The 25,804-nt window shown below is 40.5% G+C and overlaps 1 protein-coding gene across 7 annotated transcripts in view; it reads right to left on the bottom strand.

Annotated features, from left to right (window-relative positions):
• Nucleotides 1-25,804, bottom strand: part of PALM2AKAP2 (PALM2 and AKAP2 fusion) — a gene marked incomplete at both ends in the record, with an annotated part of 248,520 nt that overhangs the window by 112,203 nt on the left and 110,513 nt on the right. For 2 of the 7 annotated variants that reach the window (XM_079548124.1, XM_079548123.1), the window contains one exon: nt 23,171-23,875. The exons of 4 other annotated variants lie outside the window; for them this stretch is intronic. In XM_079548124.1, the coding sequence (XP_079404250.1) occupies nt 23,171-23,875 (705 nt within the window). Of the gene's footprint in view, nt 1-23,126; nt 23,876-25,804 lie in introns of those variants that run through there. One more of the 7 variants, XM_079548130.1, reaches the window with a different exon arrangement.

Below are 25,804 nucleotides of genomic sequence, written 5' to 3'. Positions count from 1 at the left end.
ATAATGTCACACACTTTGAGTAAGTGTGCAAGTTTTCTAACAGGCAACTTCATATCAATTCTTTATAGCAAAGTTAAAGCTGCCATTTTTGCCTGGCTGATGATGGATTAATTAATGTCTTATTATAATCTTATCACTGTTAAGAGTGATGAAAAAAACGCTTCTCAATCCTGTATTTGTTCTATACATGTGCTAGCTTGAGTGCTGTAAATTCTGCTCTAGCAGAGTCAGATCTTGCTCTTTCCCAGACACACGCATGTGAGTTAATGCTGCAGGTGGACTCTGTTGTCATCGTGGCACGAGCCATGTTACTGATGGAAAACCATTAAATCCAGCAGAGAGGGCTTTTTGAGGCCCTTTGGGAATTCTCCTTTGAGAATGAGAGTAGATCTTCTTTCTGTGAGAAGAGTCCCAGCGCACTGAACAGGGCTTACGCCTCAACAGTCAAGTTAAAATCACTGAAATTGTGCATGGTTGAAATAATCCTATTTTTAACAAGAGGAGATCAGAGATAAGGTTCAGATGTTTGAGGACAAAGTCACCTATCTTTACCCAAACTTAGCTGCATGCTAATCAGTTTCAATTATTTCAGAGAGAATACTTATAGAGTAAGCTACAGCTCAGTTATAGAAGATGCATCAGGCTCTGGCTTCTGTGGATGTTTGGCAATGTTAGAAAATGACATGTAATTAGGAAAAATTATAGTGTTTGCTTTCAAAGTACTATTTCTTGTCCCAAAAAAAGCAAATCACCAGGCAAACATAATTCCCAGATATGGTATATCCTTCTCAGCTACTCACATATCACCTACTCAGGCTTAAAATTGGTAGTGAAATGCTTCATTTTCCAGACATAACACTCAAAAGAGACATAACTTGCTGGTCAAAACTCCTGTGATGTTTCTTATCTAAGCCATATGCTTGGAAAAGTTCAATAAATGATTGCTTGACTCTCTAGTAGAGGAAGAGATGAAGTGCTTTAAAAGCAAAAGCCAAACTAAAAAAAAAAATAAATAAAAAAAAATTATGGTATTATATCAGAATAATGTGCTGTTTTGCGCCTAAAAGGCTTAACATTTAAAAGAAGGTCACAGAGTCGGATGTTGGGTGATGCCACATCAATCACCTTACAGCCAATACTTAGAGCATTATGACAAGCATAACAACCTCAGCTTCATGAGTACTTTTTGAGTCCTGCTGCATAGGCTAACTGGATGTAATTTCTGAGGCTGCTCCACATTTCACGGATAAAAAAAAATAAAGAAATTGTCCTGAAACTTAAAACCTGGGTTCTGCCTGGCAGTCCTATCAAATCATGGCAGTAAATATGACTGGAGATGAAAGTGGTTCTTTTGCCCTGTGCTTCCCAATGAACACAGGCCAGCCATGGGTTCCTGAGGGTGCTGGATCCAGACTTTGCTTATCATAGACTCTGTCCTCTCCCTCTTCTTTACAGTCACAACCTGCAGTCCTTAAAGCAAATCCTGTTGATGCAGTGCAAAAATTGTGACTCTTGTGTCTGCAGGATGATGAACAGGACTTTTCAAAGATGTAAAAATCAGCTACAGCATGATCCAAAGTCCACAAGAAAACAGTCTGCAGACTTGTGGAACCTACCAGCTCATTTCTGCTTTTTCTTTCATAGCTGTTTATCTGTCCCATGATGTGCATTGACTAAGCTTGAAATCTGAAGCATTCCTTAGGCAATGAGAGGTTTTAAAACACTTAGATTCCCCAGTGCATCGGAAACCAATTATGACTGATGCTTCATCTTGAATGCATGCTTGATGCTAGCATTCAAGTTCTGGGAGTCAGATGGCTTGACTATTACCTGCTGGCGTTTCCATGCCTGATGAGAGTGTTGATCTGGATAGGCTACACCCTAGCTTTGTATTGTATGCCCCTTTCCCTTCATCGGGTCTATTTGCTTGGTTCCTTCCACTCCTGCCTTGAGAAAGAAGCACAGACATTGAGGAATTATGATAAAGCATCTTCCCAAGGCAATTAGCTATCCTGGCGAGAAAAAGCAGTGTAGAGTCTACACCAGACTACTAATAAACATTTTTCACAGCTTTCATTTCAACAGTAAGCCCATAATACCAGTGGAACAAAGCATGAAGAGAGCATAAAATTACATCAGGGCTTGAATTAGCATTCACATTACCTGCAACTCGATTACTTATTGCTTCTGTGCCAGAATTATTACTTAGTTTTACAAGATTTTAGACTGTAACAGTTTAAAGTGGCGGCTTGTTCTGCAGACATTCTGCAGAAACTCTGAACACAAGCAAGGACCAGAAAATATCAGAACGTTTAGGAATAGGACACCAAATGTCACACTGCACATTCAAACCCATCCTGTCCACAAAACTGAGGATGAAATATAGAAAAATGAGTTTCCCATGGATTTTCTTATATTTCCAAATTCAGCAAGAATTAGAAGGCCTCAATTTGAAAGAATCACTGTGCTTTTATGTCGAGTCCTGCCTGAAATGTGGAATTGTGGAGGCATGATGAAAAGATGAGAGGTTTGGGTTTTTGATTTTACTTTTGCTTTAAATAAGAGCCAGATGACCTGATCCTCGGCAGCTCTCATTTCATAACGAGTTCAGTCTGAGTTTAAATTAAGTTCAAAACTGCTTCTTCCTTTATTCAACTATTCAATTCTTTTCACAACATGCTGAGTAACAGGCAGAACTAACTGTTGCACTTGATTTATTTTAACTACTCAAGTATTTTGTTTGGACTTTCCACACTCTGTTTCTAAGAACAGCAGCAAATAATAGAATCACAGAATCACAGAATATCCCAAATTACGAGGGAACCACAAGGACCTTCGGGTCCAATCCTTGGCTCCCAAATCCAAATCCAAAATACAGCCTCCTCTGCTCTGGGCTGAAGAAGCCTGGGGCCACTGCTGCTCCTCGTGCTTTTTGCCCTCCAGGCCAGACAATGGATCTGTGTGCTGCTGAAGGTAACAATTTCCTAAGCAGCTTAGTTGCATATCTGAATATCCAATATATGATTACAAAGAGGTTGAATTCTCTGGAATATTAAACATTAACAGTTTGAATTTCAGGCCACCTTAAAAGAACCTCACATGGTATTCAAAAGCAGAGACATTCAAAGGAGTTGTAACTTTCAGGAATTTTAGCCTTTAGCAATGTTTGCTGCAGAGAAAGGATCGGCAGAATGTGTTCACGTTCACTGCAGACGCCCTATTTAATAAGGAATTAGATTAGCAAAGAAAGACAGATGGTAAGAGCAGAGAGACAGTATGGGACCCACAGCCTAATGCAGTACTGACAGAGCTAAGCTGAATGGCCATTGAAGTCAATGGGATGCTCACACATTTGCATCAGGGCTGAATTTGCTTCTCTATCTTTAACAGAAGAAAGGTGAATAGTTGAATTCACATGGAATTTATTTGTTTGGAAAGCGGTGGTGGTCATATGAAATATTCAGTGCTACCCTAAAGCCTACACTTTACAAAATAATTGCCTTTATGAACAGAGATATTTTATGCACTAAGCACAATGCAAATACCATTGAGAGACAGTGCCTGGCCTAAGGCTTTGTATGTAGATAATGGAAATAAACAGATGGAGACACAAGCAGAGGCTTGTTCAGTGCAACTCAAGTGGAATGGGACTATGAATTGCTGTTCCCTGAATCTGAACTTAGCTCCCTGAGCTCTGGATTTCTGCAAGAGTCGCTGTTGGATGCTGAATTCTGCTTAGAATTACAATGGGAAACATATTCATTCTCTAAAGGAACATCTGGGAAGGCAGCACTGCAGGCTAGCATTTCCTCATTCCTTTTTCCTTCGCTTTTGCTCTCAACAGTTCAGCGTGACTACAGAGGTACCATATGTTCTCCCTTCATCTTTACTTGGGCAGTTCTCTCCTTTTTCCCCTCTTTTTTCCCTTTCCTTTTTTTTCCTTTTCCTTTTCATTTCCCTTTCTCCTTCCCCCTTTTTTTTTTCCCTTTTCCCTTCCTCCTTTCCCCTCCCCCCTTTCCCCCTTTTCCCTCTCTCTCTCCACGCTCCCTTCCCTTCCCTTCCCTTCCCTTCCCTTCCCTTCCCTTCCCTTCCCTTCCCTTCCCTTCCCTTCCCTTCCCTTCCCTTCCCTTCCCTTCCCTTCCCTTCCCTTCCCTTCCCTTCCCTTCCCTTCCCTTCCCTTCCCTTCCCTTCCCTTCCCTTCCCTTCCCTTCCCTTCCCTTCCCTTCCCTTCCCTTCCCTTCCCTTCCCTTCCCTTCCCTTCCCTTCCCTTCCCTTCCCTTCCCTTCCCTTCCCCCCCTTTTTTTTCTTTCAGTATTTGCCAAACAGTTCCTGTTTTGTAATGTGTTATTTTATTGCATCTATAAAAGAAAAAAGTAGACTGTATTCTGATAAAATGGGATAACGCTCTGTATTTGTTGTGTAATGACATCTCTGACTGCTGTGGTTCAAGGCGTACTGATTGCCTTGCCTATGTCAGGCTGCTCCTGTTAGAAATCAGCAATTTTGTTAATTCTCTCTGGGAAATTGTGTTGAGAGTAAGTTGCCATAACGTTGCAGAAAACAGAAAAGAAAACAATGAAGGAACATACAGCCATTTGTGTTAGCTTTTCTGTTCAGGACTTCTCAGCTCAGACAGAACTAAAAATGTGCTAACAGGAGAATCTACTTTAGCCTTGGAAAATTGTTTCTGAGGAACTGTTTGGGCTCCCGCATTGCAACCACTTTGTTCCTTGTTTTGTATGTAACAGTAATAGCACGTCTCTGCCCCAGTGGAACACTGTGACATTTCATTAAATGAGAAATAGTGAAGAGCTCAGATTCAGAACATTTGGGACTGGGTGAAAACATTATTAACCGTGCTCTAACCCTCCTTCCATACAGGAGCTTAAAATGGCAGCATCACAAGGATGGCTGCACAGCTGCACGGTCTGCTCGTTTTCATCAGGCCGCAGCCAGTCTTGGTCAGAGGCATCAGAGAGCAGAGAAGGTATCTGCTATCTTTGTTCAATACTCTGATGATCTTTGGGCCTTTCGCAGAGGAGAAGTGGAACAATTTTTTGCTTTTTTAAAAGTTTTTGTTTGTTTGTTTGTTTTTTGTGGGCATCCTGTATTCTAGAACCACGGGAATTTGATCCAGTTTGTCTTCCTTCTGATCTTAAGGAAAATTTTAGAGCATGGATAACTTTGATGCAAATATTCAGGGGTGTTTTGAGATGTGTTTTAAAGGACCCTGACTCTTACTCTACAGAATGGTTAGAAGATAGTAACTTTTACGGTGAGAAGACTTACTACCTTACTCCTATCTTTGCCTTGTCTTAAAATACACATTAAATATTACAATATATCTTATGGTTTAAAGTGTCTGTCATAGTTTAGATATTGAAGACCAGTTCCATTCAGTTCTTTACTTACTGCTTGGAAGTAATGAAGATTTTTCCATAAATACCTACACTGGTGGCTAATTTAGTGATATATCTGGCCAAGTCAATTGAACGAGGTACAGATGTTGAAATGTGAGATGCTGTCACTTCTCTATGAACTGTATTAAGCTGTCAATGACTTAGATATGATTCTTGAAAGAAGTCTAACTTCATGGTACATCTGTTGCCAAGCTATGGCTTGTATTGTGTGTACTTACTGGGTTAATTACTTCGCCTAAAAAGAAAAATAATACCCTCCTGGCACCATGTAATTATTTTAAATGTTCATGATCCTGGTAGTTTTCCATTCAATATTTCTGGGAGCAGTCCTGCTGTTCTTATTTACCCTATAACCTCCTCGTTCTCTTGAATCACTCACTCTAGCAGTACTTCTACATGTAATGCAGCAGCCCCTCATTCCCCGTCAGGTGTCAGTCCTATTTAACTGAAGCCCTACAAATCTTGCAGTACAGTGTATGTTCTACTCAATCTCACTGGTCTAATACAAATGAAAGAGGAATTCCCTGAAGGAATAGAAACCAATCCAAATGTCAACCTAATGCTGAACGCTTAGATCACTCTTTTCAAGACGAAAAGAATGTACTGTACATACTAGCTACATTCACAGGATTAGTAATGATTTTTTTTTTTTTTTTTTTAACATGTGAGGAAGCTTTACAAGATATTCAGGATTTCAGAATAGACTTTTCTTTCAGAATTAAATTCCCTCCATGGAAAGTAGGTATTTATAATAGTCATATATTTATTTAAACTTATGGTTTCTGTGCAGTAGTAGATACTTCCATATAGAAAACTCCTTAGCTTGTGAATTTTTTAAGATCTAGGCCTGAACAAACTCACACACAGAGATTTATTTTATAGCCTAGTCCCAAGAAACTAGTAACAAGACTCCCATTGACTGCAGCAGGGCCAGGACTCCAACTGCTGTTCCCAGAGAGGGTAGTGCTGCACAGCTGAATGTTTACCAGGTTTTTTCAGATGTGGGTTTGAGGCCCGGTTTTGACAAGAGACGTCATATATTTTCCACATCTGTCTTATTGTTGCTACATCCTGGGCAAACATGTCATATACCAACAATGAGGAAAAAAGGGCATTTTCTGTCTCGGGGAGCTTCAGATTGGGTAGAACTGAAAAAACTAATGGCAAATGCTGACAGAGGATTAACCTTTGAGAATTAAAACTATTTTTTTCCCCCATAAACTGAAGCCTATAATGGTTGTGTCAGGAAGGGGACACACAAATGCAGACATCTATGCATGCGTGCTCACAAGTCAGAATTGCTGCAAGCAGAAATCTATTTGTGATGGTAAGGTCTCAGCTCAGTGCTGAGTCCAGCACAGTGTTAAAGCAGTGTTTCAGTGAAGCTTTCAAGACAAAAATGACAAGGTCTTGGGCTGATCCTGTCCTAACAAAGAGTACGGAGAGATTATCTTTAAACCCAGACAGGATTTTGAAGTGAAGTTAACTGAAAGTTAACTGAAGTAATCTGAAAACTTGAATTCTGTCATTTATATTCAGTCTGAAGCTGGCCATTTGTCTGGGAAATTGTCTAGGTCAGTATGGAACCTTTTGTGCTTGAAGTTAGTGCTACGCATACGTTTCATGTCTGCCTACAGACCCGGTTAGTAGCAGGAATGATGTGGGTATAGTCCTCCTTGCAGTACAGCCCTGTGGATCCACAAAGAACCACAGGTATTGGCTCACAAATCTCCTGGAAAATCCTGTACCCAGGTCCAGCTCTAAATCATATGGTGTTCCTCGCCACTCTCCAAAACCTATGCCTTGCCTGGCACTGAAGTTTGGGATTGTTCCTGGTCTTTGTGGCCTGTATTCCTCTCCACTCTCAACCACCAGCACAGCATATCTGTCTTCGTGTTATGGTAGATATGACCTAGGAAAAGCTTGCTACAGGCTGCACTACAAAAAGAAGAAAAAAAAAAGAAGATGAAAATCAAGTTTCCCAAGATGAAAGACTTTTTCCTCAAGTCTGCTGAGGTTTTGTTTTATTGAGGACTGTATGATGTATGGGTTGCTCATAGAAAAGTAGGACTGTGATTTGGAAATAGGAAGAAGTTTTCCAAATGGGGACTTGACTTGTCAAGCTGTCTGGAATCCAGACCTCATTCAGCATCAGCGCTGAAAAAGTTGAATTTTTGTCCGCCTGCAATTTACTGTGCTCCCTGCTGTTGTGGGCACATCTAAACTGATCTGCAGACTGATGCTCCCAGCTATTCTAATGCCAATCAACTATTCTCATATTTCCCAAACAATTTGGGAAAAGAAATATCCTGATTATTTTATATCTTCTGAGGAGAAGAGAAAGTCTACAGCTATGACTGACATGTACTCCTCTTCCTTCCTCTCAGAAACATTTTCCACCACTAGGCCCAGCTTCTCCTGCCTCTCTTCATTCTGGAGAAGCTAGTGAATATCAACCATGCCTTCTCTGGTTAGCATAATAGAATCACTAATGTTGGAAAAGACCACAGAGACCATTTAGTCCAGCTGTCTACCTTTGCTGATCTCCATTTCCTGGGCCAGAATGGGAATGCAAGTGTGTGGACTTACAAGAAACCACGTGTTTTACAGCCTGTGTGATGCCACTCAGTTTCAACAGAGAATTGATCCTGTGCCCTACTTGTGCCAGGTCCTACTTTCTTATCTATGCTCTTCACATGACTAATCAGCTGGTGGCTCTTGCGGTGATAGTAACACCCATACAGCATCACATACTTGCATGGATAGAGCTCATCTCTACCCAAACACATAGATTTCTCCTTGAGGAGAAAGAAATAGAGCCAGCAACTCTGTCTCAGTAACTCCATTATATTCAGCATTAATTATTCAGACTGGAACAGACAGGAATCTCTAGAACTGCTTTACTGAAGACAGGCCTTATAGTCACAACCACTGTTCCTACTGCTACTGTAAGACAGGGAGTCTCCAGCTGAAAAATTGAGGGGAATGGTTCAGGTGACTTGTCTAAGGAATGAAGCAATGTCCATCTGAAGAGCTTTAATCTGTGTCTTTCTCTGTGGAGAGGTGATCAGTGTCTCTCTGATCACTTCTCACTTTCTTACTACTTTGCCTCCGGCCTCTTGCCTTGAATTTTCCTCTCTTTGTGTGGTGAATATGAGAAAGAGAAGGTTTGGTTTGCGTTCAGACATTATATTTGGCCTGGAGTCAATTTTCCTACAGACAATAGAATTCCCAACAGGTTTTTAGTGATATGCACACGACGCTGGAAGGATGATTTCTGCTCAGGGTACTTACACACAAATGAGCCCAGCAACAGTAACACCCCATCACTTGTTTGCCCTTGGGAACCTGTAGCATCTGCTCAAGGGGATGGTAGTCTTTACATACATGGCAATGGACATTCAATTTGAGTCCTCTATTCTGATGACAGCATCAATCTGGACGAGACACCAGTATGGCACAGTGGGGCTCAAAAGGGTGCTAATGCAAATCTGTATGGGAAGGGAAAGATGCGTGGGGTGGGAGGTGTGGGAAAGTCAGCTGTGCACACCAAGCAGAGAAAGAACGTCATCCAGGACTGACAGCATACAGCTGTTGCCCAAGGCTAGCTCTTCATTATCACACACTTGACTTGAAACTGTAGTGTCAGCCCTCCAGCCTCCAGCAAGGAGTGTTGTGATGGCTGCAGCCAAGTGAATTTTCCCCTTGAATCCAAACAGAACTTTTTTTTTTTGAAAAAAATGAGCACTGAGAGAATGAAACTGTGTTGAACTACACCAACAGTTCTGGATGAAAAGAAGCTGGAGAGAATGTTTGTATAATGCCAAATTCTGCGTATTCCAAATTAAATATTGGCTTGCTAATTCCTTCTTTTTTTTTTTTTTTAATTTTATTTTTTATTTTTTTGGAAGCACCTCCAGCAAGGCATTTTCAACTGAGAAAAAAAAAACAGGTTTGTTTTTGAACAACTACTCAGTTCAGAAAGTTTTGGTTTGGGTTCTGTGTGGCAGAGCTCCCTACTTTGTTTTTGATTGCTTATTGTCACCAGTGAATCAGAACTGCTCTATGCTCGCTGCTCCAGTGCTGATGATTTTCCCAGGCTCCTCCAGATGAAAGTGCACACAGCAATAGCTTTTTACTTCCCTCCTTGCCCAGCATTATCATGTTTGCCCACGCTTCTAAGAGATCACATGCTGCTGGCTTCCAGGCTCGCTGGTAAGGGAAGGCAAAGGAAGGTATCTCAGCAAAATAGATGTCTTGGAGACCCTTCTGCCCCTCCCTCAGCTGTCTGAGGCTGTGTGAAGGAGAGTTCAATGCAGTGGAATGATATAGGCAGATCCACTGAAGTACACAGGACTATTCGCATTTCTGAATTTAAGAAGATGTCTGGCTCTTTTTCTTAGGGCAAATGTCATTCCTGGGCATTCATAAGCTAGTAGAAGGGCTGTGTTTTTCCCCAGCTTGGGCTACAGATCTGGAAGTATCTTTTATTTCTACTTTTTTTTTTTTCCTCATGTAGTTGAGCAACAGACTCTCAGTAATCTGAATCACCGTAATTCACAGATCTAACAGCTTTTTACTGAAAAAAATAAGCTTTTCTATTAACCTTTTTCACCAAACTTTTCTTGACATAGTTGTACATAGTTGAAAATGACTGACTAGATAAGGCTGGAACTTGAGGAGAAACAAGTGCTTTGATAGTGGGTAATTCTGGTACAAAGCAGTTACTGCAGGGAGTGTAATTGGAAACTCACTCCCGTTCAGCTTCCATTCAGCTGTAAGCAGATTTGCTTTTACGTGGTCTAATAATTGTGATAGGACAAGGGGATTGGTTTAAAGAAAAAGTGGAGAGATTGAGATTAGGCATTAGGAGGGAATTCCTCACTCGGAGGGCAGTGAGGCCCTGGCACAGCTGCCCAGAGAAGCTGTGGGTGCCCATCCCTGCAGGCAGCGCAGGCTATGTTGGATGGGCCCTGTTCTAACCTGACATGCTGGGTGGCAGCGCTCCTGTGGCAGGCACTTGGGGTTTTGTGGGCTTTGGGGTCCCCTCCAACTCAACCATTCTGTGATTCTGTGATGCATTCATCAAGCGATCACATTATTCCCAGCTCTAAATCCTAACTTGTGAAATAATCAGTGTGCAATGTTTCAGCAGCATTTCCAAGGCATATTATGTTTACTCATTGAATTGAACAGCACTTAAAAATCATGTTTGTAGTCTTTTAAATGCCACAGAAAAACAGACCTGGAAAATCACAGTTCTGCTGGGCTTGTTTGTGCATTTAGAATGTGTTTTACATGTCAACCCAGAAATTACAGTTTCTCCTGTTTTCTTGTTTGAATAATACCTAAGACTATCACCAAGTTGCTTGACTGTATTCTCAGTGTGGAACTCTGCACATTTACTGCACTTGATACTTAGCAGCCTCATTGCTTTATCCCATCTCCCTGGTGACGTGGTCATACCTAGTGATATAAAATTGCTCAAGTCAATTGCTGTTTCCGCAGGTGGAAACACTTATTCTACTGCACCAACAATTTGTCTATGAACTCCTGTTTCTCTAATCATAAAAAAGCTTCCATGACTTAGCACAGTGTGTTGAGGAGAAATATCTAAGCATGTAAGCATGTAAGGGAGGGAAGATTTAGGTTGGATGTCAGGGAGAAGTTCTTTACAGACAGAGTGGTGAGGTGCTGGAACAGCTGCCCAGAGAGGCTGTGGATGCCAACAGGAGGTGTTCAAGGCCAGGGTGGATGGGGCCCTGGACAGCCTGGTCTAGTATTGAATGTGGAGATCAGTGGCCCTGCATATGGGAGAGGGTTTGGAGATTCCTGATCCTTGAGGTCCCTTCCAACCCTGGCCAATACTGTGTGATTCTGTGATGCAGCACAACAAAGCATTTAAAGACTGTCAGGACTATGTATTCTACATGAAGCTTCTTTCAGTGAAATGTAACTGATCAAGATCTTCTGCTGTTACTAAACTACATCCTTCCACTGAAGCCTCAGGATGTCTAAGAGCACAAAGCAGTGATGCCTAGAGGTAAATACACTGGATAAAGAGCAGCACAGTCTTTGTAGCATGAGGCTATGCTCAGGGGAATAGATAACCTCTTCCTATGCAGGGTTAATTAGCTTCATCAACACACACTCCTGCTCCACAAAAGCTACCATCCTGCTTCCAGTGCTGCAGCAGGCTCATCTATAGCTGGAGGGACTCTGTAGCCAGTAGCGCGTTATGGAAATACTCAAAAAAGATAGTTGAGCTGTTTAGTCATGTCTGAGAATGTGAACCATTTTTGAAGCCATTTCCCCTGGGCACAAGTCCTTTTTTTCTCCAGCGGTTCCTTCATTCTCCCACTTACAAGCAGTCAAACATGCTACCACTACTCTCTTTTTCTCCATAATCATGGCAAATCTCTCATTTCCAGAAAAGTCCTGACTGCTGTGAAAAACTCATTTTGACTGCCAGAAAGCTCATATTTTTTGGATTAGCGGTGCAGAATGTGAGCAAAATATCTCCATGAACTGAACAGCAAGAGGACATCTTGTGATGTGTACACAAATTATGCCCCATATTCTTGTGGCCTTGTGGCAGATGCTAACAGACTCATTATCATAGCACTGAGAGGTAGGGTAGTGTTAATTATTCTAAAATACAACCATAAAGTAGATGATAAAACTTGGGCCCAGGCAAGTAGCTAGCAGCCTAGATTTCCTACTGAAATCCTGGGGATTGTGTTGTTTCTGCAAACCTTTGTAGATCTGAAGGAGAGAGACATATGTGAGGTCACACTGAATCCATTAGAGCAGCTAGGGACTCTTCCTAGAAACTGGATCAGCATCTCCACTGCTGCTGGCTAAATCAAGAGAGTTTCCTTATCCTGGGAGGAGCTGCTGTGAATAAAAGTCAGGAGCTAAATTCATTACTTGCTATAACAGCTAGGTCCCTAAATTTGCAGGTCAGTGTCAGTGATACTACCTGCTCCCTCCTGATTTGCAGTGACCCACTGTCTCTCTCAGTCACTAACATTTCCCCCTCTTCCCTTTGGGTTATGTGCTGGGAGGTACCCTCTTCCAAGTCCAATACAGAGTGCTCTGTTTCTATTAATTTGTCTCCCTCTTAATCTCATCTGGCAAGTGGATTACTATCACCTGGATGCTGTTGATGAGGAGTAGGTAGTTTTTCTACCACAGGTGAAAGTGGATGGTGACTTAAAGTTTTGCAGGGCTGTGTCATACTCTGTTGTCTTGTGAAGTCCTTTAGGGAACAGCCTGTGTTTGCACCGCAGTTACAAATAGTTCACAAGAATGTACACAGGGTGATGAATGTCTGAGCAGAACTTCTGCAGCAGCTGGGGAATGTAAATGGCAGTCTTGTTGATTGTTGATAATTTTGTTGATCATTTCTAGTCCCTTTTTAATTTTTCGTTCTTAGTTTATAGGCTTGGAGATTTCTTTCTGTAACCTTAAAAATATTTTGCAGTGTGAAGGATGAAGTATTGCTGAGCAGGCCAAAGGCAGGTTGTGAGGATCCTGTAGGAAAGAAAGGGGCCATCTGAAAGAGAACTGCTCCGCTCCTTTCTCCTGACAGATTACTGAATGTGTTAAGCTTTTAGAATTTGCCTCTCTCTTTCTCTCTCTCTTTCTTTCATTACTAAGACCCTATTAAAGCCAAAGGAAAAAGAACGTAAAATTGAGAGAACTGTCCTCCCCGTACTAAATCCGACTTCATTGCTAAGTCACTGGCTCCCAGGGAGCCACTCCTTAAGAGTTCCAGGATAATGCCACACTATCTCACTATCTAAACATTTCTTTTCTTCCAACACACTACAATGGTGGGAGGGAAAAAATAAATAAAGGTTCGCTTTTCTTTTTCCTAGTGGCTTAAAAAGGGAAAGTGTATGCAATTATTTTCATTCTGAAACTTCAGTGGCAACAGTGCTATCTGATTTTGTCAAGTTTGTTCTCATCGTTTCTTTGTCTGACCTGATTTCGTGGAGTGAGAGAGTTTTCAGCCAAAGTAAGTGATGAAAGCGATAAATAAATGATTAAAATAAATTAAAGGATGAAGAGTGGCAGTACAGCACAGGCCATGGTATGAGTCAGCAAATGGAATATGCACCTAATATTTTCAGTAGTCTGCACTAAATTAGTAGCCGATGACAAAAGCCCTGTTACTGCATATTCTTTGCATAGACACTGCTGCTAGTTGAGGGTCATGGTTCTCCCTTTGGCCACAGTAATGCACCTTCTGAATTAGGAAGATCTTTGCAAACCCAAGGAAATTTAAATCGTGTAGCAGTTGTGATCAGTTTTCCAGTCCTTTGAGGGCATAAACATACCAGTTCTCCATCACTCACAGAGCATCTGAGGGCAGACAAATTTTCTTGTACTTTCTATGCAAGTAAGAAGAGCTTGAAGTCCTACCTGCTGCAAATCTTTCAGGATGATATTATAAAGCAACAGAACAAGGACAAGTGGTCATTTCCTTCTACTCCACTAAAGAGTACTGCAGCCTCAGGTATGTGTGCATGCATAATTTTTGGGATGGATATAGGGTGAAAGAAGCAGAGGGGTAGTACTTACGTAGCAATGGGAAATCTGTGGTGAGTTTCCTACATGGCTGTCTGGGCTGAATGCTGAACAGATAGTTTGTGAGAAGAGAGTTTATGGCACCTGGCTGTGTTATCAATCCCAACACTGTTGACTAAACTTGGATAAATACAGCATTTTGGAGGGAAATATATATATATTATATATATCTATATATATATTTCTTTTACTCCTTTTTATTTTTTGCTGCAAGTCAGATATTGTCAAGCTTCTTCCAGTCCTGAAATACAAAGGACAATTTCTGTGATAAGCCAGGAAGAAACTTCACACTGTTTATTCTGACTACCTTTTAATTCTTTAGTGATGATATCTGGGGACTTGCATATGCACTGCATGGAACTCTTCCCTCCATGAGGAAAGAGTAGACCTGGGACATGCTGTCTTACTGATCTAAACCAAGACGACTTCATCTTTAAATATAAGAAGTCCTAGAGTAACTTGGTCCATGATATGCATGTCAAAGAACCACATAAGATGGGAAGGAAAAAGAGAAATGAGACAGTAACAAGTATGAAGAGTTAGTATGGATTGAAGCAACTATGAGAAATAACAGTTAGAACAGCAGGGCACAGCAGTGGAGAGAAGAAAAAACAACAAACTGTGTAGTTAGTACTTTATTTCTTTTAGTGAGAGAGGCTGCTCCAGTGTGGTGTGTCCTTGAGATCACAGAATATTTTGAAGATTGGTGGGTAGAGAGAAACACAGTAAAAAGACACAGAGGTAGGCGCAGTGAAAAGGCAGATTTATTTACTAGTAATACTGTACAGAGAAAAAAAAGAGAGAAGCCACAGTTACAGCATGGCTGTTGCTGGCAGTGTTCTTGTTTTATTTATTTTTGATTTTTTTTGTACTTTTTTTTTTTTTTTTTTTAATCTGAAGAAAAAAACATAACAGTCAAAAAAGTACACTTCAGGTTACAAAGTACAGCAGCTATCCCCAGCAATTCTAATCCAGTGTTAGCACAGCAGATTTTCCCCAACAAAAAGGGAATTTATTTACATTAGCTCACAAAGAAAGTGGGAGACTAAAGCTTAAAAAAAATCTCAACCACAACCTACATTCACCATAAAAGCTGCATTTTACACAACATTTTCTTGAACCCCTATAAAGAGTCATTCTTCATCTGTGGAGTGAATGGAGTTGGGAAGGGCAGGAAACATTTGGAAGTGTTCTTTTGCCTCTGTCCTGACCTGCTCTTGCTTGTCTATCTTTGCTGTGCAAAGATTCAGAGGCCATAAAAAGGTTTCAAACAAATTTATCTTTTCTATCAGCCCCTAATTGGTGCCTACATCCATCCTGGCAAAATACAGTGACAAAATTCAAGCCCATTTTCAGTTAAACACCTTAACCATAGGTGCAGGCAGATCTTAACACACCCCTGAAGCTATCCCTAATGAGCACAGTGCTTAAGTACGAGTTACGCTTCCAGCAATTGCTTAAGGTCAGCGGAGCTTAAGCACTGTGTCCAACTGGGAATTTATGTGGTTGCACAGAACCCTCTTTATTTTTGAGTTCACCTCTCTGACCACCACATTAACTTGGAGGGACAACAGTAGCTTTTTGGCATCTAGCTTTACTGAGAGCGCATTTGTATGCTGGATCTGTCTGCAGGGAAGTTCACATTTTCTCCTGGCTCCTTCAGCCTGCTGGTAGCAACCTGACAGCTAGGGGATGGTTTGTCTCCTGCTCCCCTACGAGGCTTCTGGATGCTGGTATCTTATGCACTTGGGCATATCGAGCTCATATCTAGCTTGGGGGTTTAACATGTTCCCATAGGAATGGAAAGAAAGACAGCACTGTTACCTAAATAACAAGGCTATTGTGGTACCTCGGGGGATGCTAGATGAGTAGACAGAGAATGCTCCTCTGGTATCAGATTTGCCCTACAAATCTAGGAAAATGCAGGGAAAAGTCCAAAAATTGAGGACAGGATACTGCCATTTCATGTAACTTGGGACTCAACCAAACATGCCGGAGGTGAGTGAGATTTTTGGCTCTAGTCTCTCTTCTTTCCCCCATTTTTGCTCATAGGGAACCACAAAAAGTGAAGCAGAGAGGGGAAAAAAGGAAAAACTGAGCAATGGTGTCTGAAATGAGAGCAAGTACAGAGACAGGGGACAGGCAGAGTCTGGAGCAGAGGCGTGCAAAGGGAAAAATTTGGAAGAGAAACTCACACTGCCTCTTTTAATTCATGTTTGTGTGCAGGCATGAAATTCAGCTCAGCCCTCCTCAGGCCACCAGGAGTTTTGGTTGCCCAGAAGGCATTCGTCTGCTTTCAAACACAGTTGGCCAGGAGGTCATGTCTATATATACATCTCTCTGCAGAAAAGTGCACCAGTTTCACAACACCATTTACAAAATCTATCTAATTGAAGCAATAAGAAGATACAGTGAAAACAGCGTAAGCCTTGCTTATAGCAATATTGTTTAAAGCCCAGACCCCAAAAGCATTTGTTCCTATCCTTAAATTTCTCTGAGATGGGTCTTTCCATTAGACTAAAAAGGGCAGTTTGCGTGCTTAGTTGTATGCTTATGAGCAAGTCTTTAGGTGTAACAAGACATTCAAGATCAGGTCTAAGTCACTTAGTTTACAGTGTAAGTTAAGGGTGTATGAATGTATCCAAACTGATGGATGTGAGTTACTCAGATCACTCTAATTATTTTTTTTTTTCAATTTCTAAGGTAGACCTTAAAAAAAAAAATCTAAAAATTGCTTTACGAAGCATTTGGGAAACAATCACAGAGGAAGGTTTGCAATACAATAACAGCAATATTGCCCAAAATAAGAGAAGCATTTGCAAAGTGGGGAAAGGGCATCAGAATTTTTCACAAGTTTGCCCTTAAGAAACGTAACACAGTCTTAATCCATTGAGTAGCTCAACTGGAACTGCCACAGGAAAGGAATTAGGTAATTTGCAAGACATTTTGAACCCATGAGGAAAAAGGCTCAGTGTTGTGATGCTGTTGATTTTAAACATGTGGGGCATTTTTAAGAACTTCATGCACCCTTGTCACTATTTACAAGTAAAATACTATTATATGTTTATATTACAAGTTGGATTTATATTCTCTTTGGACTAGATGGAAATCCATTCATTTTCTAAATTTAATAAATTCATCCATTTTATACAGCTTACTTGTTTACATGCAAAAATTTCAGTCCACCTTAACGTTGGATATTGTCATAGCCTGTAACTTCTGATTGAGCTCAGAACTAAATTTTTTTTTTTTTGCTTTTCAGAAAGCTCTTGAAATTTAATCTGAGATAATCCTAAATTTCCTAAAAGACAGAGAGAGCTAGTTGAAAAAGAGTGAGTTTAAAAAAATGTAAGATACCACATATTAGCCTGTGGGAAAATTCTCCACTTTGTCCAAATGATTTTGTTCTACTCCTTCCAGTGCCACCATCTCTTGTATTTTGAAAAAAACATGTTATAGTTCTTATTATTTGTATCTCTTTATTGAAAGAAAGTAGTTATTATCTACCTTGATGGCATTCTAGATAAGGTTGTCTATCTATAGAAAGCATAGGTCCACCTTTTTTTCTTCTTTCTTTTTTTTTTTTTCTTCGAGGAAGAGAAGGAAGGGAAAATAAATGAATTCATTTAGCTGTGTTCACAGCAGGTGTTTTGGATACTACTCTTGTACTGTTACTCTTTAAAAAGCGTTGTGATCCTGGACAAAAATGTGGTTAGGTCTACAAAAGATCCCAAGAAGCTGGGCATTGTCATCAATGTATGAAAAAGTTCAAAGGCTCAATGTCACAAGTAGGATGATATTCAGAAACTGAAATCCCTATTTAGGATTTGTATCTCATTACAAAAATACTTATTCATTAAAAAAATACGCAAATGTAAAATACTACATTTTCTATTATATCCCCACTTACTTTCCAAGTACACCATTTAGATTTTGGACTAAGACAAATTGTAGAACACCTTTTATTTCTCTAATGATTCGCTATGCTATCTTCCTGCCCAAACTAAGTTGTATTTCCGATCTTAAGCATTAAGAATCAGTAATGAACTTAGATAGAATAGCAGGGGACCGATAAAATAGTTGTCAGGGAAGTCCCACTGAATGTTTGCTCAAGAATACCACTGCTGTGGCAGCAATGCTGACTCAGGACCTGATCCCACTGCATGCTCAGCACCATCTTGCTTTATGTTTTTCTTAGCAGAAGTAGCAACACTCAGAGTTAGCCTCTAGGTTTAGACTGTTCTGGGCAAACTCAGCATGTATGAAAGTGGTGCAGGTACCCAAATAACACCCAAACTACACCCTGTATTAATCACTCATGCCCTGGTCTTGCAGACATCTACACACACGTTCCTCCCATGAGTAGTCCTGTTGACTGAAATAGGCCTACGTACACTGGGGTTAGACATATGTGATTCTGTTTGCAGGACGGGGGACTTTTATTGCACCATTACAGGTTCGCTTCATGGAGAAGGGCTTGTGCACTCTTCTCTTACTGGGGATTGAAAGATAATGTTGTGTTTATACAGCTTTGGAATACAGCCTGCACTTTTTTTGGGAAAAAAAAAAAAGTGGGAAAAAAAAAAAAAAGAAACGAAGATACAAAAAGAAGGAAACCCAAGAGTTCTAAGGCAAACTGTCAAATGGCACATCATACCTACTTTGTCATTCATTTAGATAACATCACAAAGGCAGACCAAAGGAGTTCTGTAAACATATACCATACAGTACATCAGCCACGGGAAAATAAAAAAAGAAAATAACCCTGTAATTCTTTTCTTTCTGTATTGATATTCTTGCAATTGAAAGAGATTGCCTAGCCACTAATTCTAATGTTGTGTTTTCTGATTTGTATTTTTCTTCTGTTTTTTTTTTTATTTAAAAAAAGAAGAAGTAGGATGCAGTGGTTTGAAAATAAACAGTCCCTGAATGAAAACAAGGGACAACATGGAAACTGGGTTCATAGAAACTTAGAAAATACAAAATATAAAAAAGTTTCATAGGTTACTTTTTTCCAGTTTAGGAAAAGATATGCTGAAAAGAGTTTCCTTGTTTTCCTTACAAAAATTAAGGCGAGCAGTTCGTTGTGGCAAAATGTTAACACTGAATCAGTTTCTGACTGTACCTTTTTGTATCTCTTCATGCTGAAATAGAAAATGCACAGATGATGGCATAAGATAAAGAGACAGGGAGTTTGCTCAAAACAATACAAAAAACTCCCGTTACGATCCTTATGAAATCTCTCTCTGCTTTACTGTAGAGTGGACCTTTTCCTTCAGATCTGATTGTGCATATATTTCCACTGGCTGCTTTCTGTCTGAGGGCATGAAGAAAAAATCATGCCTTCCAAAGCTCAAAGAAGCCCTGGAAATCAGTTTACATTCATCAGCATATACTAACACACTTGAATTCCCATGTAATTTGGCTGCAGTCTAATGGCTAGTATGGACAAGCTGATGTCCAACAAGGCTGTTGCACTTGCAGAAGAAAATGATTGGAATAAGCATGTTTCAGGCAGTGTAGCTAAGACTCTCAGAGTTCAGACTGATTTGCGTTTGTTTTGTGTTTTGCTTGACCTCAGATATGGAACTACCATTGACTAACAAAGACAAACCCTTTGCAACTCACCTTCAGGTTGTTTTTTTTTTTTTGATCTGTCATGGCCCGTTAACCATGAAGTTCATATGAACACAAAAAACACTGGCCTTCCTAGGCACTCAATGTCAGCTACAGGTACTGAGCAGTAGGTATTTGGCAGGTTTAAGTTTTAAGGCTTGTGCTCTACTTCTAACCACTGAAGGGCCACTTCTGAGCTCTTACATGCCACCATCTCCCTCCTACATTGTGCCTCAAATGTCACATGGTCTCAGATGTATTCTGGTCCCAGCCTCAGCATGCATCTCCCAAAGCTGGCCACTAAGGGAGTCATCCCCAAAAAGCTGAGTCTGTATTGAACCAGAAGATCATCTGACTGGGGAGTGCAAGGCTGAAGAGAAGGATGGACAGATCAGATAAGGAGTGGTACCCGAGAGTGTCCTCAGTCAAATCCAAATGTCATGAGCAGAGGACTGTGGGGAAAATGTCTGTAAGGGGAAGAGTGGTAGGGAAAACGTTTGGCCTGGGAAGAGGTGAGGAGGCCAGGGTGGCCATGAAGGCAGGATCACACCCAGAGGGGGAATGACTGACCAGACCAGGACAAGAGATGCAGAAGATGTTTTTTGAGGTGAAGTATGCTGGCCCCAGAATGACAGAACTACTGCAAAGCATGTTTGCAGGCCTCACACTGGCTCCTGAGTAGGTTGAGTCAGACTCCAGAGGCTTTCATGGTGCAGAAAAGAAGTAAAAACTGTTTTACTGTCCCTCTGGTTTATGTCACAATGTTCTTGCAATCCTTGAAGTTCTAAGCATGCCCTGCTGAAGCCTTGGCTATTTCCCCATTGCACAGTGCCTGGAGTGGAGCAAGCAATGATGATGTGACTAAAGCTGCATGGGTCAGTGCTCTTCAGCTAAGTTGCAGTGACTTCACATTGCTCCTTGGAAACGCACAAAAAGCCCTGAAATGGTTCTGTGTGATGGTGTCAGGGTCTGGATTACCACGGCCAGGCTGATGAATAGTAATAGGATGAGTTAGGATAGCTCAGCCCCCGGGGTCAACTACCCACACCTTGGTCTGCTAAACTTGAGGACCGCCTCATGAAGCCATGTGATAGAGCTGAAAGCTCATGGCCTTGATTTAAGAAGTGTCAAGATTTGTAAATAGTTACCATTTCTGGAAAAACAACAACAACAACAACAACAACAACAAAGCAAAAAAACCAACAACCCAACAACAAACCCAAAACATTCCAAACCAACAAAAATACAGGTTGCTAATCTCCAACACAGTTTCTAGCAAACAGACACTAGTAGTAATTGTCACAGTGCACAACCTTGCAGCCATTCTCTTCTCTGATACAACTGTTAATCACATAGGCCTGAGTCAAGTGATGATTTTCAGAGTTTCTGTTGCTGGGTTTGGTCCTTCTCTTATCCAAAAGCCCCAGAGGAGGCTGAGGAACATGCAGAAATCTATTACATGTTAAATCAGGCCACTGAAGCAAAATTGAGAGGCCAGCATAATTCCTGCAGGTGTCAGATGGATGTAGCTCTCTTTTCTTAATCACCAATTTTCTTTTTTTATTACTGTAACCTGGGCAGTGGTGAAAAGTTACATTGACCAACTCCGTATTGACAGCTAAGTGATCATACATAGGAACTACCTTTTGCATTTTCTTGTGTCTGTTTTTAGTGTGCCTCATATAACCTTTGTAATGAGCAAGTGTCTTTTTTACTGGCACAGAAAGAAAAGAGTACAGAGCAAGAACTGTTTAATCAGATGCTCTGAACTAACAATTAATGCAGTAAAAGCACCATCCAAGAAAATACAGAAATACCATAGGAACTACCCCAGAATGAAGAGGCTTGTTGTTACTTTCTTTCTTTCTTTCTTTTTAATATATTTTTTTTCTGTTGTATTCATTTTTAAAGTCTGATAGTTTCAAAGACACTTCAAAATACTCTTCAGTATTTTTAACACTATCAGAAAACACAAATCCTGATTTTCAGTCTCACTTCTACTGTTACAAATCCAGACTAATTTCACCAGAGTGAAGTTGCACCTAAGCAAAACCAATGTGAGACAAGAATCAGGCTCATAGTATCTTACCACGAAAAAGCTGGCTGCTTTTTCGTTGTAGTTAGAAGAAACAATGGACTGAGAAATAAAGAGACATCTATTGATTTTGGATGCATTCACCTTTTTAAAGTTTAACTTTGAGACGTTTTTTTAAAGGCCTGATTTTCAGAGGGCAGAAGAAAAATCTGTTGGAAATCGGGCCTCTCTGAAGTATCCCACACCAGGAAGTGAAGCATCCAAAACCACCAGCATTTTTAAAATGTCAGCCTTACGGCGCTAGGATCGCTTCCCGAAACAGCTGCTTAAACAAAACTCTGGTAGGCCTCCACGGGAGTTTTGGCTAGGTAAGCATGGCAGGATCAGACCCATCACTTGTCAGTACGTCAGTGCACTGGAGGTGCACTCAATGAAAAACAACAGTTTCCTAATGCAGAATAAAAATCTGGCCTTGCCCACATTTCCAGCACTGAGAATTTCCCCACTGAATTCAGTGCGAGCAGGGTCAGATTGTGAGAGAAGATTACTTATATTCTAGGGAAATAGAAAGCAGTATCTCTCCTCTACTGGAGTTCAGCAGGAAACTTCATATATAACATTGGCAGAGTTACTGAAAGGCAAGTAATTAGATCAGTAACCCCATTTCACTTGGTGTTACAGCTGCATCTTTTTCTTGTCAAGTTAGTTTCTGTTGTAATTCGGGGAGATGAAGTTCACATACAATACTGTAATCTGGAAGATTTATATAAGGCAAAATTATCATTCATATGTTTTCTAGAAAGAATAATTAAGGTCCACTTTTGGTATTACCAATAAGCAGAAATGGCTGATGGATTTTTGTGACACTGCAAACTAAACTGAAAAGTTACCATAAAACAAAACTATGCAAACCTTTCAGGAAGGAAGTTTTAGGAAATTAAAATAGTAAAATGATCTAAGTCTTCCCCTGAGAAATAAAAAGTAGCATCTATAAAATAATGTTTAAATGTGATTTTTGTCTTAAAAAAGAGAAGTGACATTCTTTAAGGCTCTCATATCTGGCTGCTGTGAAATTCAGACTCCCATGAAATCCTAGGAAACTGATGAAGCCTGCCAGATATCCAAAGAAAATGTAAAAAGTGTTTTCATTATATATATTATATATATGTATAGATCAAATAAATATGAAAACATTTGTTCCATTTCCCACTTATCTCTCACTCTGCAATATTAAGGAGAAAAATAAAATAAAATCTCCAACCACTCCTCGAACCCCAAAGTGTGCATCTGATGGGAAAATAACCATGCGTTCCTCTTCCTGAAGAACTAGAAATCAAAGCAACCCAACTGCAAGGCAATGGAGGCATTCACTTCCAGTTCACAGTATTGCAGCTAGAAGAACAATGAGGTCTAGGTAAGTGATGGAGCAGGAGCTGCCGGAGTGGGGAAGAAGAAGGTGTTCACATGACAATACAGCATTGACAGCGCTTTTTCTTTTGTGTACCTGGGGCAGCTTCCAAGGGCAGGCTCTCTTCCTTCCCCTCAGGAGAGGAGGGCTCTGTTGTGTCTGACAGGGGCCTGCCAGAGACCAGCTCAGCGGCGTTCCCATCCATGGTGGAGATGTCTGTCACTGTCTTCTCTCTCAAAGACTTCTCATCGTCTTCATCGATCAGAACCAACTCTGCTTTGATGGTTTCATCATAGCCCAGCACTTTTTTCGTCTCCTCTTCATCGTCAATGCTCTGGTAGCCCATAAATATCATTGTCACTGGTTGATCTGCACTGGCTTCTGGAACTTCGCCACCACGGGGTTTGTCTTGGGGCTGGGAATTCACAGCATGCCCTTTGTTTGGTTTGTGTACCATTTCCAGCTTTGCCTCCTTGAAGAGCATTTGCTCCTTCATATGGCTAAGGTTTCCATCAGCTACTGCATTTCTGTCTGACACAGTCATTATTTCATACCCTCCTTTTACATTTGATTGTCCAGCTTTTTGCATAAGTTCATCTACGTCCTTTGAGCTTAATTTATGTACTCCGTTTTCTACCACTGTGCCACCAGAGTGAACCTCATAGACTACCTTGGTACCATCATCATAGACTTTGAATCCTCTTTGATGGGCCTCATCTGGGCCAACAGGTGAAGCAGAGACAATCTTGGTCTCTCCTGTCTGTTTGTCTTTCTCCACATTAATTTCCATGGTGCACAAAGCTTGAATGAAAACAAGAAAGGAAGTGCATGTTACAACAAAAAAAGCCAGTGAATGGTTAATTGCCAAACAGACAAAGAAAACTATGGTGCCCCTTTTCCTGTCAGCTGCTTCTAAAGGGTCAAGTGCTTTACGTTAGAAGTGGAAAGCAATGCTGTGAACAGAGATAGTTACTAATTTACAGCTTCTTGTGTAGTTGGAGGCAAGACATACCTGTGTCAGATGGGATGCAGTCTTCCAACTCACACTATGTGGGGCTGCCTCTGGTCAGTCAGGAGTGCCAAGAGCACTTAGGTTAGGTGTACTTTAGACAAAGGGAAGTGACAGCATGCAGTCTGGCCTTGCTATTTCCCTTCTGAACTTGCCTCAAAATTAAATAATAACTAAAACTAAATCTAATTAAACTAATCTCCAGCAACCTGTTTATATTCTTTTCCTTTTCTGTCATCAAACTACCAGTTAGCTGGTAAGAAGTTTTGTTTGCTGCAAGTAGCACCCAGACTTGATAAACACTTACACTTGCTTATCTCTTCCATCTATGGCATTCAAAACATTTTAGAGGGGTGAAGAACCATTTTTTTTTAACCCTGTTCTGCAAGTAGAAAAACAAAATCACATGGGAATGAGATAATTTTTCCTGTAGATTTGTGACAGGACAGATCTCTTCTTCCACACCAAGACTTCAACAGTGATCTCTGTTTGCAAGGTAATAGAATATATTAAATGGCCTTGAGGAGCTCCCACCCTTCTTTGGATGAGCCTAAGCATCGTCTCCAAAGGGGGAAGGTGAAGAAAAAAGTAATAATGAACCAATTTTCAAAGCACCATGAAACAATGGATAAAAATACGTGTGTGAGGGATGCTGTTTTAGAATAGCAAATAAACTTTTCTAGCAGTTAAAAAAGACGCAGCAATAAGTCGAAAATAGTTGAGACCACATAGCAGGAATAGTATTCATCACTCTAACCCTGATTTTGAGACAAAATGGCATCTCACTGGAGAGCTTTTCAAAGAAAAATGTGTAAAGTCTTCATGGATTTTCCAGAGGCAGAAGTGTTCATCTGTTTAAATATCCCCTGCATATAGATTAAGACATTCTTGAACAGACAAGCACAGACACTTATGAACTACCGCAAGCAATGAGAAGTGTTTGTGAAACTTATGATGACCATCTTCACCAATGAACCTAAATAGCATAATCATGATTTTTCTTACCTGAGACACCAAAAACTGGTGTCTTGGCTTTCTTCCTGCCTTTTTTTTCAAGTGAACATAGAATAATTTGCCCAAGGGTCAGTGTAGCTTGATATGTTTGTATTTTGAACACCATTACGATTAAAAACTATACATAAAATGCATTCTTTCAGTCTTATTATTCTCATGGAGTAGAATATTTTAAAATGTATTCTCAAAATGAAATCTCTCATCAGCATTATGTAATCAATCACGTGGTGCATCATGAACACCACTATATCTTTAGATGAAAAATTTAGATACTGCAGAATGGGTGTAGCTGACAATATCCTACATATTAGGAAGAATTTGGTCAACAAGCTCCAGCACTGCATGGAACTCTCTGTGCTGAAGACAGACCTGATTTAGAAAGTTCACAAGGGTGGTCATGTCCTTGTGTATTTGATGTTTGTCAAATCAGCTTAAACATTTGCCATTGTCAACATTTTCTTTTTATCTATGATAACTTAGCAGTAGTGTTTTTGATATAACTTGTGCTTTATGACCTACCCTGGAGATCACATCAAAGCTACTTTTGCAAGTAAATGCATAAATATATCTGAAAGTCTTGGAAAGCTGTTCACTAGTGAAGCACATTGCCACGGGAGAAATGAATAACAGAACTCTGTTTATCCACTGATATGCACAATGCTACTTCTCTACAGGAAAATCTAGCAGTCCAGCTTGTCAACATAGCT

The sequence above is a fragment of the Tetrao urogallus genome, assembly GCF_951394365.1.
Source record: "Tetrao urogallus genome assembly, chromosome: Z".
Classification (NCBI taxonomy): domain Eukaryota; kingdom Metazoa; phylum Chordata; class Aves; order Galliformes; family Phasianidae; genus Tetrao; species Tetrao urogallus.
This window is presented reverse-complemented; position numbering and strand designations above follow the sequence as displayed.